This window comes from Diabrotica undecimpunctata, chromosome 5 (genome assembly GCF_040954645.1).
Source record: "Diabrotica undecimpunctata isolate CICGRU chromosome 5, icDiaUnde3, whole genome shotgun sequence".
Taxonomy (NCBI): Eukaryota; Metazoa; Arthropoda; class Insecta; order Coleoptera; family Chrysomelidae; genus Diabrotica; species Diabrotica undecimpunctata.
Window position 1 is genome coordinate 18,970,296 of NC_092807.1, and position 15,867 is coordinate 18,986,162.

The 15,867-nt window shown below is 33.5% G+C and overlaps 1 protein-coding gene across 1 annotated transcript in view; it reads right to left on the bottom strand.

Annotated features, from left to right (window-relative positions):
• Positions 1 to 462: 462 nt before the first annotated feature.
• Positions 463 to 15,867, bottom strand: part of LOC140441138 (barH-like 1 homeobox protein) — a 53,595-nt gene continuing 38,190 nt past the window's right edge. Inside the window, exons 2-4 of the mRNA XM_072531602.1 lie at positions 11,905 to 12,074; positions 1,692 to 1,828; positions 463 to 807 (exon numbers count right to left, since the gene is read on the bottom strand). Of these exons, the coding sequence (XP_072387703.1) occupies positions 585 to 807; positions 1,692 to 1,828; positions 11,905 to 12,074 (530 nt within the window). The 3' untranslated portion in view covers positions 463 to 584. The remainder of the gene's footprint in view (positions 808 to 1,691; positions 1,829 to 11,904; positions 12,075 to 15,867) is intronic.

Below are 15,867 nucleotides of genomic sequence, written 5' to 3' on the forward strand. Positions count from 1 at the left end.
AAGGTATGCACATATCTATAATAGATATATATTTCTATAGCTTATTTGTTTAATACTTTTTTATCAATTGTAGTTATTCTTATTTCTATACTTGAATGAAAGACCTCAAGTTGGTTATTTCCTCAATTTACTTAATAATTTATTTACTGCTTTATTGTAGATAAAAAATATATATGGATTTTTATGATTATTTTTATATACGTATATCCGCCAATTAGCCACGAAAAAGTATTTAAGAACGGAATCAATTAAACTGATGTTAGTCTGGTGGCTGGTGAATAATATAGTACCTATGAAGCCAAAATACCAAGCAAAGTTTGGTGTAACGATCAATATAATAATGGTCGATTGAAACATAACACGCCCAGTTATAGATATAATAGGCCCTACTGACAAATAAAATAAAATCAAGAATAAGTTTAAACTTTTATTATAAAAAATGTTTTATTTTTCAATTGCTTCACCAATTCCACACATTTTATTATAGTTATTTTACAATTTTCCTTGTACAATTATTATTTGTAATTTTTACAATAATATAATTTGTTTAAAAATAAAGTTAAATAAGTCGGCTCGTTTTAATTTCACGAATTTTCAAATTGTCTTCCAAAATTTTGTAACTGAAGCATTGGAGGTATTTCGGTTGGTTGCTCTTGTGCATATTCGACATAGTTTCTCATGCATGGCCTTTGCGGGTGGATAGGCATTTGGGACCCCATCGGTGGACCTGGAGGAATTGGTAGCATATTTGGTGGGAGTCCTGGTTGGGCACTGGAAAGACCTGGTTGTCCAGGATAGTTGAAAAACCTACAAAAAATGTTAATTTAAAATTATTCAAATTTAAGAAATAAATTATATAATATTAACTTTATAGTAGCTGATTAAAGTAAAAAAAAGATCAAGTTTTTCGTTTATAAATTTATAATTTATTTAATAAGACTAAATGTGATTTATTAGTTGTTCTTCTCATTCATCTAGCTTCTTAGCGGGTATTGAAACTCATATTTGTAAGATATACGGTAATAAAATTCGAGAACAATTTATTTTGATCAATTCAACGTTATTTTTTAGGGCAACTTTTACTATTCTTCTTTATAATTTCATTAGATATGTGATGTATCCAAGATTCTCAACGTACGTTGGTACTACCATAGGTATCACCATGTATAGTTGAATAAAGATGTAATTCTCCTTTGACTACTGTTCGAATAAACCCATTCAAACATGCAAAACTATTTAAACATATTTTTTAATTTCGAAATAAAAATGTAAATCTACTTTTGACAATACTTTGCTAACAGTGTAAATATATAATTGACAATAATGTTTAGTATTTCGTGCGCTTAAAAACATAACCAAATAGTTGATCAACAAATCAGGGATTTGTCTCGCTTTTGGTATGAGAGCAATTAATTACAATTAATTATAATTATAATTAATGATAAGTTTGTAGTGCGCTTTTTATGTGAATCAGTAAGTTTGTCTAAGAAGATTTTCGTAGTTCTCGGTACCCTTAGATATCCAGGGTTGCCACATCTCTACATTCAGGATCTGCCTGGTAGTGAGTTGGATGAACAATACAGATATTGGAAAGACTTATATTCACTAAGTATGGTTAATTAAGATGCTATGAGGTAAATAAAACATAAATTATGAGAGATGTGTTTAAAAATTACCAGCAATGAACTTACCATAATCTATCTCCTAAAAAAATTGGTCTAGGCGTCATTATACCCATGGAGTTATAATATTGTTGGGCTAATATTTCAATATCGTTCGTGTATTTTCTTTTCCATTTTGTTCTTCTGTTTTGAAACCAAATTTTTATCTAAAAGCAATAAAATAAGATAATATGCCTAATACTTAATATATATAGTAATTATAAGATGTATAATTAATATGGAATATTGACGACGAAAAGTAAAATTGTTCGAAGAACTATTTAACGAATACTAAAAATAATAAAGGATTTTTGGTTTTGGTTTGTATTAATAGTTGTGAAGCTAATTGTAAAAGAATGTGTAATTAATTGTAGAGTAACTGGAAAAACGATTTGAGTTACAAAATAAAGAAATGTACAGAGAAAATTGAAGTACCCACTCTAGATGTACCTAATAAAAAAGAAATTATAAATAGCGACTTAGAATCGAAGGACATCTTACTCGACATAGTAGCATGGCGATTTATTTTTATATAATAGATGTCTCTGTTTAAATCGTCTAACTTTTCCGTGTTTGCACAAAGATTTATTGGCATTAATAATCACCTACTACCTACCGAAAAGAAATACTAGGTTTTATATACATATACAAGGATTTCCACAGTTTTCACTGTATTCCTTCACTCAACCGTTTTCTCCAATTTTTCCTGTTTAGCCAGTCCCCTTCCTGTAGGTTTCTTCTACTCATTGCTTCGTCCACCTCATCTCTGAAAGATCTTCGGGGTCTGCCTCTCTTTCTTCTTCCTATCGGGCTCCACTCTGTTATTCTATTTATCCACCGATTTTGGTCTGCTCTTCTGACATGTCCGTACCATGTTAATCTCTTCTGTTCGATGTAGTCTATTATGTCGGAGTTCATTCCCATTCTCCTCTTAATCTCCATGTTATTTTTCCCATACTAGGTTTTAATGGTGGTCAAATAATTGGTACTAGACCACAGGAGGAACATGGTTGTCTTAGCTATGATTTCAAATAAAAACCTTGAGAAAAAATAACAAATTACCTGGAAAAGATGTCATAATCTACGTTATGTCATTCATAACCTACGTTATCATTATCATCATGGTACTACAGCCCTTAACCTTCCGTTACTCGCGCACGGTGCGTCAGACCGGCCGGTCTTGTATATTTATAGGTATACAGATATGGATTACGAGAAAGAGAAACAAAGATTATTAAAATTATTTGAGGAAGTATCGACCGACGACGAAATGTATGAAGATAGTGATGAACAAAATAAAAGTGACCATGTAGAAGAACGATCCGAATGTAGTGATACTTAACAAGAATTTGAAGACGATTAAACAGAGGAAGAAAATGTTAATTTTAGAAGGTAGCCGTACTTTATAAGTAAAGATAAATTAACAAAATGGAAAAAACATTGTCAACCGAAGAATGTAGAACACGCAGTAATAATATATTTGTACGATTGTCAGCTATAAAAGAATTTGTTAAAACTCAATCAACACATATTGACATATGGAATTGCATTTTTGACGAAGAAGTGCTAAATCTGGGGAAGGTTAGGTAAAGTGAGATACTTAGCGTTTGAGGCTGTATAACACCGAAACTATGTATTGGAGGCTACTCACATTAGTTGTTGACTGTACAAATATAAAAATTGAGAGTGTTACAAATGATTACAACTGACAAAAGATGCGAAACCTACCGACATTGCCGAAATCAAAGCCCTAATTGTATGAGATCCTCCAGGAGCTAACCAATGACTGTTACAGAATAATCACTATGATCTTCAATGTTATGCTTAGTCTGCATTACTTCCCTCTGCAATGGAAAGTGGCACAGATTATACTCATTCAAAAACCTGGTAAAGATCCAAAAGATGTCAACTCATACCGACCGATTAGTCTACTCCCAGTCATCTCTAAGGTCTTCGAAAAACTTCTACTACGAAAAATCAAACCAATATTGGACGAAAAGTGCCTCATACCTGACCATCAATTCGGTTTTCGTAACCAACATGGTACAATCGAACAAGTTCACAGACTATACACAACAATAAGAAGTAGTCTCGAGAACAAGCAATACTGTACTGCAGCCTTTTTAGACGCCTCTCAAGCTTTTGACAAGGTGTGGCATACAGGACTTCTGTACAAATTAAAGAAAAATTTACCTTACCCTTAATTTAAACTGCTTCAATCATACCTTACAGAAAGGAGATATCTGGTAAAATATAGTGAAGCCTATACAAAACTCTACCCCATCCTATCTGGTGTACCTCAGGGTAGTGTGCTCGGACCGATTCTGTACCTGATATATACGGCTGACTTGCCAATAAGCAATAACCTAACGCTTGCAACATTCGCAGATGATACTGCTTTCTTGGCCTTTCATAGCAACCCAATAATAGCATCAGAGAGACTGCAACTACATCTGAACAAAACAAATGAATGGCTTAAACTCTGGAGAATTAGAGTAAACCCCTCAAAATCCACACAAATTACATTCACTCTAAGAAGAGGTACATGTCCACAAGTTAACCTCAATGGACACTCTTTGCCCTAAAAGCATGACGTAAAATACTTAGACTTGACAAACGTCTAACTTGGACCAAACATATATGGACGAAAAGGCTTCAATTGGGAATTTTATACAGAAAACTTTACTGGATGTTGGGAAAAAACTCTCACCTATCGATTGACAACAAGCTGCTGATATACAATACAATAATAAAACCCATTTGGACATATGGCTTACAGCTCTGGGGTTCAGCTAGCAAATCTAATATTATGATAATACAAAGATTCTAATCCAAAACTCTGAGAACAATCGCTAATGCACCTTGGTATATCCAGAATGATGCAATACATAGAGATCTTCAGGTACTAACAGTCTCTGAAGAGTGCAAAAAATCTTCTGAACAATATCAAAACAGGTTGCGGGAGCATCCTAATACCCTGGCACACAATCTTCTCAACAACTGACAAGCGAAGAGATTGAAGCGACATGACCCCTTGGACCTACCTCACCGATCCTGACAGAGCCTACAGCAGTGGGAGTTACGCCTTCAATAGCACCCAGCCATTGTGATCAGTGCCGCTTTTAGTGCTCGCGTATCAGTGTATGTGCGCATCCTACCGGTAAACAAGCCAATTTGTGTCGTGATGATTTGGCCACTGGACCTTACATCTCTCTGTCATGTAAAGACAAAAAATTTTACTTATTGTTTTCACTGCAAAACAGATTGTAAAAATCTTAAATGTTAATAAAAAAAAATGAATTTAGGGGATCTCTGAAGAACAGATGGCACTGGCATTGAAACTTTTCGGCTTGTAATGGGTAAGCCTAAATTTCAATTTCTTTTGCAGTGTCTGCGATTTGATAACATTCACACAAGAAATGAAAAAATACAAGTAGATAAGCTGGCCCCAATACGAATATTGCTAGAAAAATTTAACAGCACATTTAAAAAATGCTATTCTCATTCTGCTTATGTTACTATTGACGAGAAACTAGAAGCTTTTCGAGGAAAATGCAGTTTCAGGCGGTACCTTCCTAGCAAGCCGAATAAATACGGCATAAAAATTTTTGCTATTTCCGATGCCAAACAGTTCTGTATCAGCCACTTAGAAGTGTACGTCGGAAACAACCAAATGGCCCTTTTTAAGTTAGTACAGCGACGCAAGACGTAGTAGAAACACTTTGTGAACATATTTATGGGAGTAATATTAATGTTACTCTGAATAATTGGTTTTGTAGTGTCCCTCTAGCTGATAGCCTTAGATAAAAAAAATTAACCTTAGTGGGTACAATTTGAAAAAATAGAAAGCACTTGCCATTAGAATTTGTACAAAATAATGGCCGGTGCTTTGGCTCTTTAAAGTTTGGTTTTTATGACGAAATCACATTAGTTTCGCATATTCCAAAAAAAAAATCTAAACGTCCTACTCATCTCTACAATGCACCATAGAGATGATATTGACCCTACCACAAATGAAGCTGAGATAATAATTACATATAATGAGAGGAAGAGCGGAGTAGATGTTGTGGATAAATTATGCGCGCAATATAATTTCGCCAGTGCCATAAGACGATGGCCTATAGTTCATTTTTTTTAGTTTGTTGAATGTAGCAGGAATAAACTCTTTTGTAGTTTATACTAATAGTCTAAATGAAGAATCTAAAACACCGCGTAAAGAATTTTTACTGCAACTCTCCAACTACAAGTATTAGTCGTAACACCCAGGACTCAAGGTCGCTGTGCTGTTTGTGATTGGCGGAAAAATATGAAAACAAAATAATATTGCCGAATATGAACAAAATATATGTGTTTGGAACATGTTACACCATTGTGTAATTTATGTTATGAAAATGTTAATTAATATTACTTATTTTTTGTTACAATTACTGTTTATTTTTGTTTGATTGTGTATTGAATTAATTTCTTAAAGTTTCTAGTAAACAAATTTAACAATATTTAATATTTTTTTAATTTCCAAGTTTTATATTAAATAATAATGGATCACTATGAAAACTAGCTAACTTTTCATTAAAGTAATATAATGTTGGAAGAAATGCATATCTACAAAATTATATGATCATATATATTCAGTAAATAAAATAATTGTACATAATTTTCAAAAAAAAAATTAAAGAATATTACTGACTTATATTTTCGGACCCGGTCTTGTGCACCATGTGCGAGTATTTGATCACACAAAATTGGCGCGAGTAACGGAAGGTTAAAGGGCCTCAGCCTTCCTAAGATTTTTTCGCGATTCTGCTCTGTCCCTCAGGGGCGGCTCGTGATAGTACAAGATGGTGAGGCACACTACACTTAAGGAAAATTATTATTATTATGGTTAGCTTCTCTTTGCTCCAGTCATACCCGGCTAAGGAGGCATTGCTCGCGCCAGCAAACAATGACTTGACGTGAGAAGGACTTCTGACGATACGCGCGCGGATCAACAAAAGTCATCCTCACCTCAAAGCTCTCCTAAGCCCTCCTCCACCCTCCCTTATGTGCACTGAAGGTGCAACATAAGGGCTGACTGCTTTTTGAAAAAGTCCGCGATTGAGCTGTATTTATGAGCACCATGTGTAATAGGGTGCTCATAAATGTAACTTAAATGATACCCAAGGTGTCGTTAAGCGACTTACTCCGGTTTATCATGAAATCTCGTATCGTGAGATAAAAGCGAACGAAAAACGAGGGAGCTCTAATCCTCGAGCCTGCACCTTGGTTAGCGGCCAAGTTGTAGCCTCAAGGATCTAGGTGGCATCTCCCGTGGCCTTTTTTTATTTTTATAATTTTTTTGTGAATTTTTTATTATTTTATATTTTTTTTGAATCTTTATATTTTTTATTAATTTTTTTGGGATTTTTATATTTTTTTGGGGGTTAGTAGGTATTTTTTATCTGGGAGATTTGTTAGTAAGTGTTATAAATGGCGACTGCTAATCTAGTGCCATCTTCTTCACGCTCTCACATATCCCTTCAGTTGAAGCTTCGGTCTAGCATATCTCCATTGATCGTTCTCGTCGTAAGATGTTAGTCGGAAGGTCGATTTTGTGACATCATAACGTGAGGCCGTTTACGTTAAATAAACTTAAACAAAGGGTTAAATTTTGTTTTTTGGTTTTTTATTTCACGATTTTTAAAAATTATAATTATTTTAGAAAAACTTCAAAAAAATAAATTCTAAAAGGAAAACTGAGTTCTAAAATTTAAAGTTTTTTATAAATTAAAGGAATTCTGCGAGACTTCTGTTCTGCAAAATGATCTATTACATCGTCTATAAAAACGTTCTCATCCTGTGATTTTATAAATGATTTTTCAATTGAGATTTTTGCCATATTACTCAATCGTGTCTGTCCAGTTGTATTTCTGATGTAATTTTTAATCCTTTTTAGCGCGGAGAAACTTCTTTCTGCAGAAGCACTTGTCACTGGCAAAACAACACAAATGCATAATAATTTAAAAACTTCTGGCATACAAAGTTTTAAATCATAATCGTGAAAAAAAGTTAACATTTCATAAGGGCTTGCGCAATTTTCTATTATATCATTCCCGTACATAGCGGATAACTCACTTTTTAGTTGATTTATATCAAAAATATTATACTGCGTTGTCAAGTTTTTTAATAGATCGTGAGGAAATTCTTTAGCAAAAATGGGAAATTTTGATATATTCAACAGATCAAAGAAATGTAATTTTTCAACGTCGCAAAACCTAACCTCTATTTGGGTTGCTATAATGTCAAGAATTTCAAAAAAAATTTGCCTTAATTGTTGAGTTTTATCAGTCATTTCAACTCCCTTACGACGACGTTTCGAGTGTAACGCAGCGGTATCCAGTTTTTCATAAATTGTATCAAAATAAGTACTGTTACTCCTAAATTCACGTATTTTACTTAGGGTATTTTGAAGTAAATTTCTGGCCTTAACAATGTCTGTATTTCTATTTTGTAGAATGGAAAAAACAGTATCAGTTTGATGAAAAATCAACGAAAATATTTCTAAAAAAAATATGTTCTGAGGATCTTCTAAAAAAGCTTTTAAACCTACTGCTTCTCTTATTGTTTTGTCATCAAAATCGCGACTATTAATAATAAAATCAAAGGTCTCAAGTAATTTAATCTTATTATTATTAACTGTGAGAACTGCGCGTGAAGTAAAATTCCAGCGAGTTGCTACATTAGAAGGTATACGATTTCCTCCAATGTGTTCTAACACTTGGGTACGCTTTGTAGATTTAGAAAAATATGAAGAAAAACCGGATAAGGTTGAGAAAAAAACTTTAACTTGTTGAATTGAACTGCATGCGTTACTTAAAACTAAATTAAATACATGTGCATAGCAATGAATGAACATGGCTTGAGGCGCTATAGATTTAATTTTTGCCTGTAGACCATTCACTTCTCCCGACATTACAGAAGCTCCATCGTATGTCTGAGCCACTAATTTACTATGCAAGTTGAACTTTCGAAATTTGGTAGATAAAAATTCAAATAAATCTTGAGCAGAACGCCCGGAACTTACATCGTAAAATCCCATGAATCGTTCGACTGGTTTATCGTTTATTACGTATCGAAAAATAACGGATAGTTGTGAATGGCAGCTTATATCAGTAGTCTCATCCACCTGCCAGGAAAAGAATAATGATTTTGAAATTTCTTCCTCAATTTTTTTATTTATAACAAAAGCAATTGAATCGATTAATTCATTTTGTATGGTTTTAGATGTCCCAGAAAAAACTGATCTAGAGTCATTATCATGTTCTAAAAATGTTTTTAAATTAGTGTCAAATTTACTAACAAGAACAACTAGCTCTTTGAAATTCCCGCGATTTAAAGATTCATTAGATTCATCATGCCCCCTAAACGGTAACTCTTGCATACAGAGGTGTAACGTAATATCTATAAGGCTTTTTAAAATTTGCCGATTTTCTTTAACCCTAGCATTGAAATTTTCAATATCTATTTTACGCGAATTGTCTAGTGCTGTGGCGATATTTTGCTTTTGTTTTCTCATAAGAGTAAGCTTGCAATTCGATGTAATATGTTGAGAACTTTTATTGTGTAACAATAGACTCCGAGACAAATTTTTCAAATCAGTATAACCACTTTTGAACCAAACTTTGTCGCTAGTATTAGCTGTGGCAAATAAAATGCATGGCCAACAAAACAATTTATTTAATGTTATACTACCCGTAAGCCAGTCAAACTTTTCGTACCATGCATTTTGAAATCCCCGATTTGGTTTTCCGACGCCACCGATAGAAACAAGATGTTTACTTAAATCTGGAATAGGTCGTTTTACTAAGCCCCCTTTCAGACGAGGATACTGTATCCGAGATACTGTATGCGAGATACAGAATTCGTGTCTGAAAGCGTTCATTTAACGTAATGTTTCTTCTGTATCCGAGATACTGAATTCGGTATCTCGCATACTGTATCTCTCGCGCGTCTCGTGTGAAAAGCTCCATTTGAGTCTATGTAATATCTGCGTCTCGGATACGCGTATCTCGGATACAGTATCCTCGTCTGAAAGGGGGCTAAACCACAAAATATTAAATAAACAACGGCTCAATTTTCCGCACCAGCTTCTAATCTGTGCATCTCATTCTCTCTTTAAAAATTATAGCCGCCGAGGCAAGCCTCACGGCATTGCTCTGTCTGACATATTAGACATCACATTATCTAGCGAAATTCAACATGATTTATTTATTTTCTGCCCACGATTTCACCGAACAAGAGAGGCATGCCGCATGCCGCTCTGGTTTGGTGTAGTTCTTAGCAGCGTTGCCGTTTGGATACAAAGGTACCCAATTCGCTACATTTTTTCCCTCGGGGTATAAAAGTACATTTTAAATAAAACATAGATTTTTATTTGAAAATTGTAACAACATTGTTATGTTGTAGTAGAGTATTTTCCTTTAGTAGATGGTACTATACATATTGTTCTATTGTTTTCCGATTTAACAAAAAATATTTTTTTTCTATGCATTTACCAGATTGGCAACATTGGTACATTTTGGATAATTTCTGCAAAATTGTTGTAGTAAGAGTAAGTAGTAGTTAAATTACTTCCTGTTGACCTCTTTGTGCGGCAGGATCACGTTTGACGTATCTCGTGTTGTTTTTCATTAAAAAAACAGTAAGATTACATGTTATATAATAAGTGCAATTCTAATTAAGTTTTTTAAATAATTTTGGTGGGTTTGTTGTTTGTTTTTGTTTGCAGGATTTTCGGTTTTAGTGAAAAATGGATTTAGCACCGAGCACTTCGTCACAACTTTCCCAGGTAAATGTAAATATTCGTAATACTTATGATCTCGTAAATTTTTTAGTCAATCAGCAGAATTTTTCAAGTCATTCATATGAAGATAAATTATATATAGTTAAAGTCGTAAAACGACCTATTCCAGATTTAAGTAAACATCTTGTTTCTATCGGTGGCGTCGGAAAACCAAATCGGGGATTTCAAAATGCATGGTACGAAAAGTTTGACTGGCTTACGGGTAGTATAACATTAAATAAATTGTTTTGTTGGCCATGCATTTTATTTGCCACAGCTAATACTAGCGACAAAGTTTGGTTCAAAAGTGGTTATACTGATTTGAAAAATTTGTCTCGGAGTCTATTGTTACACAATAAAAGTTCTCAACATATTACATCGAATTGCAAGCTTACTCTTATGAGAAAACAAAAGCAAAATATCGCCACAGCACTAGACAATTCGCGTAAAATAAATATTGAAAATTTCAATGCTAGGGTTAAAGAAAATCGGCAAATAAGCTTGTCCCTTGTCCGGCCCGTAGATTATGAAGAAATATACAAAGATAAGACATCAGGGGTGTACATATTTTAATTTTTTATCATAATGAAAATAAAGTTATTTAGAAAATTCCAAAAAGTTAAATTGTAGTTAAAGAACGTAAATAGTCGATTGATACTGGTGAGGCACTGCCTCACCTGCCTCATAGGACCAGCCGCCCCTGCTGTCCCTTGCTTGAAAACTAGACTAGTTCCCAAACTCGAAATGTTCAACTAATGTCTCCAAAATACTGAGAAAATGGAAAGTATTTTGGAGACACTAGTTGGATCATTCGAGTTTGAATTTTAATCAGCTCGAACGAGTGACGAAATGGATACACCGAAATAACAGTTATGCCGTTATATTAATTCCGATTCAAGCGCGAAAGGTGTGAATAATTTGTGCTACAATGTCATAATATTTGACTTTTATTACATATAGGTATACATAAAATAATTGTACATCGGATACCATAGAATAACAAACGACAAGTGACATGATCAGGGAGCATAAAATCATAAAAGATCATGCTGGTCCGAAATGGATCCAAATAGTTTATGGTAGAGAACTTTAGAGGAAAGAGGAGGACGCCTATATCCAATAATAAAAGTTATTGGCTGATTAGATAGATAGACCTTTGAAAGAAAGCTAGATTATTATTTAAGAGAAAATATTAGTAGTAAGTACTATGTATTTACTCAATATTCCAACATTGTTCTAATCCTGTTAAATACATGATGTGCGACATGATCTGTTATTAAAATCTCCAAACAAATTTAATTTTTTTTATTTTGAAGAGAAAGAGAGGGAAAAAAGAAAAAGGAGATGAAATGAACTATTATTTTATGTCATGGGTAAAGCACCTCATTAGCTACTAATTTTAAAATACAATGTTTCTTAGTTTACCTGCGTTTCTGTTAATTTAAGTGTTTTCGACAACTGACATCGTTTGGCCACCGACAAGTATTTATTTCTTTCAAATTCTGCCTCCAATGATTTGATTTGTGATGCTGTAAATGCAGTTCTGGGCCGTTTCTTTCGCTCATCGTCTGATTTACAATCTGAGTAACTTAAATCTGAAATAAAAAATATATTAAATTAGTCAAGCTTGTTTAATTTAGTAACTTTCTTAATTTTAATAAGTTTTTTGTTAAGTTCAACTATTTGTGTAAAACATTTATAGTTTTACACTAAGTGTAAAATTATTTTTAATAATTAAAAACTCGGGAAATAGAAATGAATTGAGTAAAATTATTGCATAAGTCTAAACCCATAGATGATTGTAGATCTAGATAAAGAAGAACTTTTATTAAATTAATGTGATGCATTAGAAACTAACAAAAACAAGTTAACGTATCTTCTGGCATTTAGTATCAAAAGTATAGTATGAATATTATTCAACAATCCTTCTAAGGGAGAAGGGGTAAAAGATAACACAGGCCGACATGATTTTAAGTGTTTTTTGAATTTGATAAGTTTCCTTAGCTAATACGTTAATTCTGAATGTAAATTTGGTATCAGCCCATCACGTCAAGATTTTTCACAAAATTAAAAAAAAAATCTTGTGAAATATTTTGTACTAGAGCAAAGAAGCACTTTGTTAATATTTTCATAAATTGAATCAAAATTATTTCTTTAAAATACTTGGTACATCGATAGAAAATATTTTAGTATATTATGTTTATTTCATTTGATTGACAACACAGTTGTCTACGAAATAGTTACAAGCAGCTGTTTGTCTTATCGAGTTGTGTTTCGTTTTCTGAGTGTTTTGTGCTTTATAATATCATCAGGAAAGTGGAAAAACAGTCCTCACATATTTTTAATACGCGTTTGGTGATTTAACAATAACAAAGCATCAACGAAACTAGTGTTGCCCAAAATCGGTCTTGGTCTTGCAGTCTTGGTCTTGTTCTTGCGTTTTTGCAAGACCAAGACCAAGACCAAGACCGCCTAATTTTAGCAAGACCAAGACCAAGACTGACTGTGCAAGATTTAAGCAAGAACAAGACTAAGCCTGCAAGACTCTTGCGTCTTGCAGTTAGGACTGAATGTGGTTTTAGCAAGTATAGTAGTTCGGGTATAGGCTTAAAGACTCAATGAGACGCAAAAAAATGTAATAAAAATTTAAAAAAACTGAACTAATGCGTATTACAAACAATACCATAAACATACATACCGAATCAAAATATTCATTAAAAAAACACATTTGACACGTGCTCAGAGGTCGAGATTACAAAATTAAATATTTTACATTCTTCATTTTTTTCCAGCACACGACTTCTTCGCTCTGAAATTAATTGTCCATATTTTGAGTATAGCCGTTGATTGTATTCAATCAACGGTATAGCCGCCCTCTAATCATAAAAATAATCTTCTTGCAATGCGACGCCGACAGTAATATCGTATTCCCATTATAATTTAGTCAGAAGGAATCTAAATAAACAAATCTTATCGGCCTAAGACTATAAATTGTTTCTGCTGAGTGTGCGATGAGATCATTCGGTTAAACAAAATTTGCTGAAAGAGCGCGAAAGTAACGAGACAAATTAATAACATATAATGCCGCCTACCGTAACAAAATACCGAAGTATTTAGAATAACGAAGTAACGATATATAATTCTCGGTTTGTTATTATAATTGGACAGTAACGAACATAAAGTAACTAGTAGTATCGTAGTTACTTTTTCGTCATTACTTAACTTCATTCCCAATTGAGCTTTCCTTTGAGTTTAATGTAATAATTGTTTTTCATCTAATCCTTTTTGTTCCCGGAGTGACAAATTTACAATTTGACATGAGGGACAAAAATTCAAATAATTCTAGTCGGAATAGTGAGCGTTGGAGTTATAGATCTAAAAGACCTAAAAGCAAATTTTATGAGTTTTTCGAAATAATTCATGCATCGCTAATTGGTTTGTGTAAATTGTGCCTACATAGAAAGGTTGAAATGAAAATGAACAACAGAAACACGTCAGGTTTAAGGAAGCATCTAATATCTTTTCACAAAAAGGAATTACAAATATTTCTTCCTGAAAAACCAAAATTCGGTAGAGATATCACAAGCTTTTTAATAACCGCTGGTAAAAGTGGACATGTAAAAAAATATACTTATTACCTTATTACCAACTACATATCATATACCTACTACTTTATTTTGGTAAATTAATGTATTTATTAAGTAGGTATCTCCTTAATTTAAAAGAACTTCTTTTGATTGTCATTGCTTTTTTACCTATTCTTTATTTTTTCAAGTTAGTTTTTTATATAAAAGTAGAGATAAGATTTCTAAAAACATTTATTTTGCTTTAATAAGAGGATTATAGTTTGTTATCTTATCACCTAAAAAATCTGTGCCCTTGATACATGTATGTGGATTTTTTGTCCATCATGTCCATCAATCTCTTTCTAGGCAGATAATGTTCTTTAAAATACAGGCATGCTTATGTCATTAATTTGTTTTTTTTTGTATTTTAACCATGTTTTAGCACATTTAAGCTTAGTAAATGCAAACGTTTATTAAGAAACAGATTGACTTCTGTGGGGCATGGTAGATAGCTGAATTAGTTAGAGCATAGGCACGGTAAGCTTAGATCGTGGCTTCAAACCCCACCCGATGTCAGTTGTTTAGACATTTATTAATTTGGTTGGTCTTTATTATGGCTATGTTAATTCAAGCTTAAAATGTACTTACTCCGTTACGTTGTTCTAAGATCTAAAGTAACATTTAATAAATAGCAATAGGCTAATGGGTAACTGCAAGACTTGCAAGACTCTTGCTGCAAGACCAAGACCAAGACCAAGACCAGGAGTGCAATACCAAGACCAAGACCAAGACCAGGTGTATTGGCGCAAGACCAAGACCAAGACTGCCTAAGTCTCGTCTTGTTCTTGCATTTGGGCAACACTAAACGAAACATAACAGAATTCATCAACACAACTTAACACGCTTACTTTGGTATATAGCTTGATGATCAGGATAAACCTTGGGCTCCACACAAAATGTGCTTTCATTGTGGTATCTAGTGAGAAAATTGCCTAAAGGTGCACGTAGTTCTTTACTTTTCATCATTCCTTTGGTATGAAGCGAACCAAAAAACCATCGAGATGACTGTTCTTTTTGCTCCTGCGACGCCAAGGGTTTTAATTCGAACAGGGAATCTTAATTTTTTACCTTTTCTTTACACCATCCAACAGCATTCATCAGATGGAAGTTTAAACGAAAAAACAGATATACCGAATTCAATCATAATATAGACCAATCTCAACAGTTTTTTCAATTTGAACTAAATAACTTGGCCCTATCGAAGGATGCTGTATAAGTCTTACGATCACGACTGAAAGATAAAAATCTGTTTGCTCTAGGAACCACATTTTCGTGGTATAGCCATCGTGAAAAAAGTTAGCGGAATATTTCTCTTAAAAGGACGGTGTATTGTAGTAATATTCCTGAAGTAGTCATGAAACTGAAGTTTAGAATCCGAATGATCAGATGTTACGTTTTTTCTCTTACTGTATGGCTGTGAAAGTTGGACAATGGAGTCTGAAATAGAAAAAAGAATAGAAGCCTTTGAGATGTATATATACAGACGAATGTTGAGAATTCCATGGGTACAAAGAGTTACTAATGTTGAGGTACTTCGTCGCATGTGTAAACAAAAAGACTTACTAAGAATAATCAAAAAGAGGAAAATGCAATACTTGGGTCATGTGTTGAGAGGCGAAAGATATGAATTACTTCAAGTTATACTGGAAGGAAAAGTACAGGGCAAAAAATCAGTAGGAAGACGCCAGAACTCATGGCTGAAAGACCTGAAGAGATGGTTCGACCGCTCATCAGCAGAAATCTTTCGCGCAGCAGTTTCCAA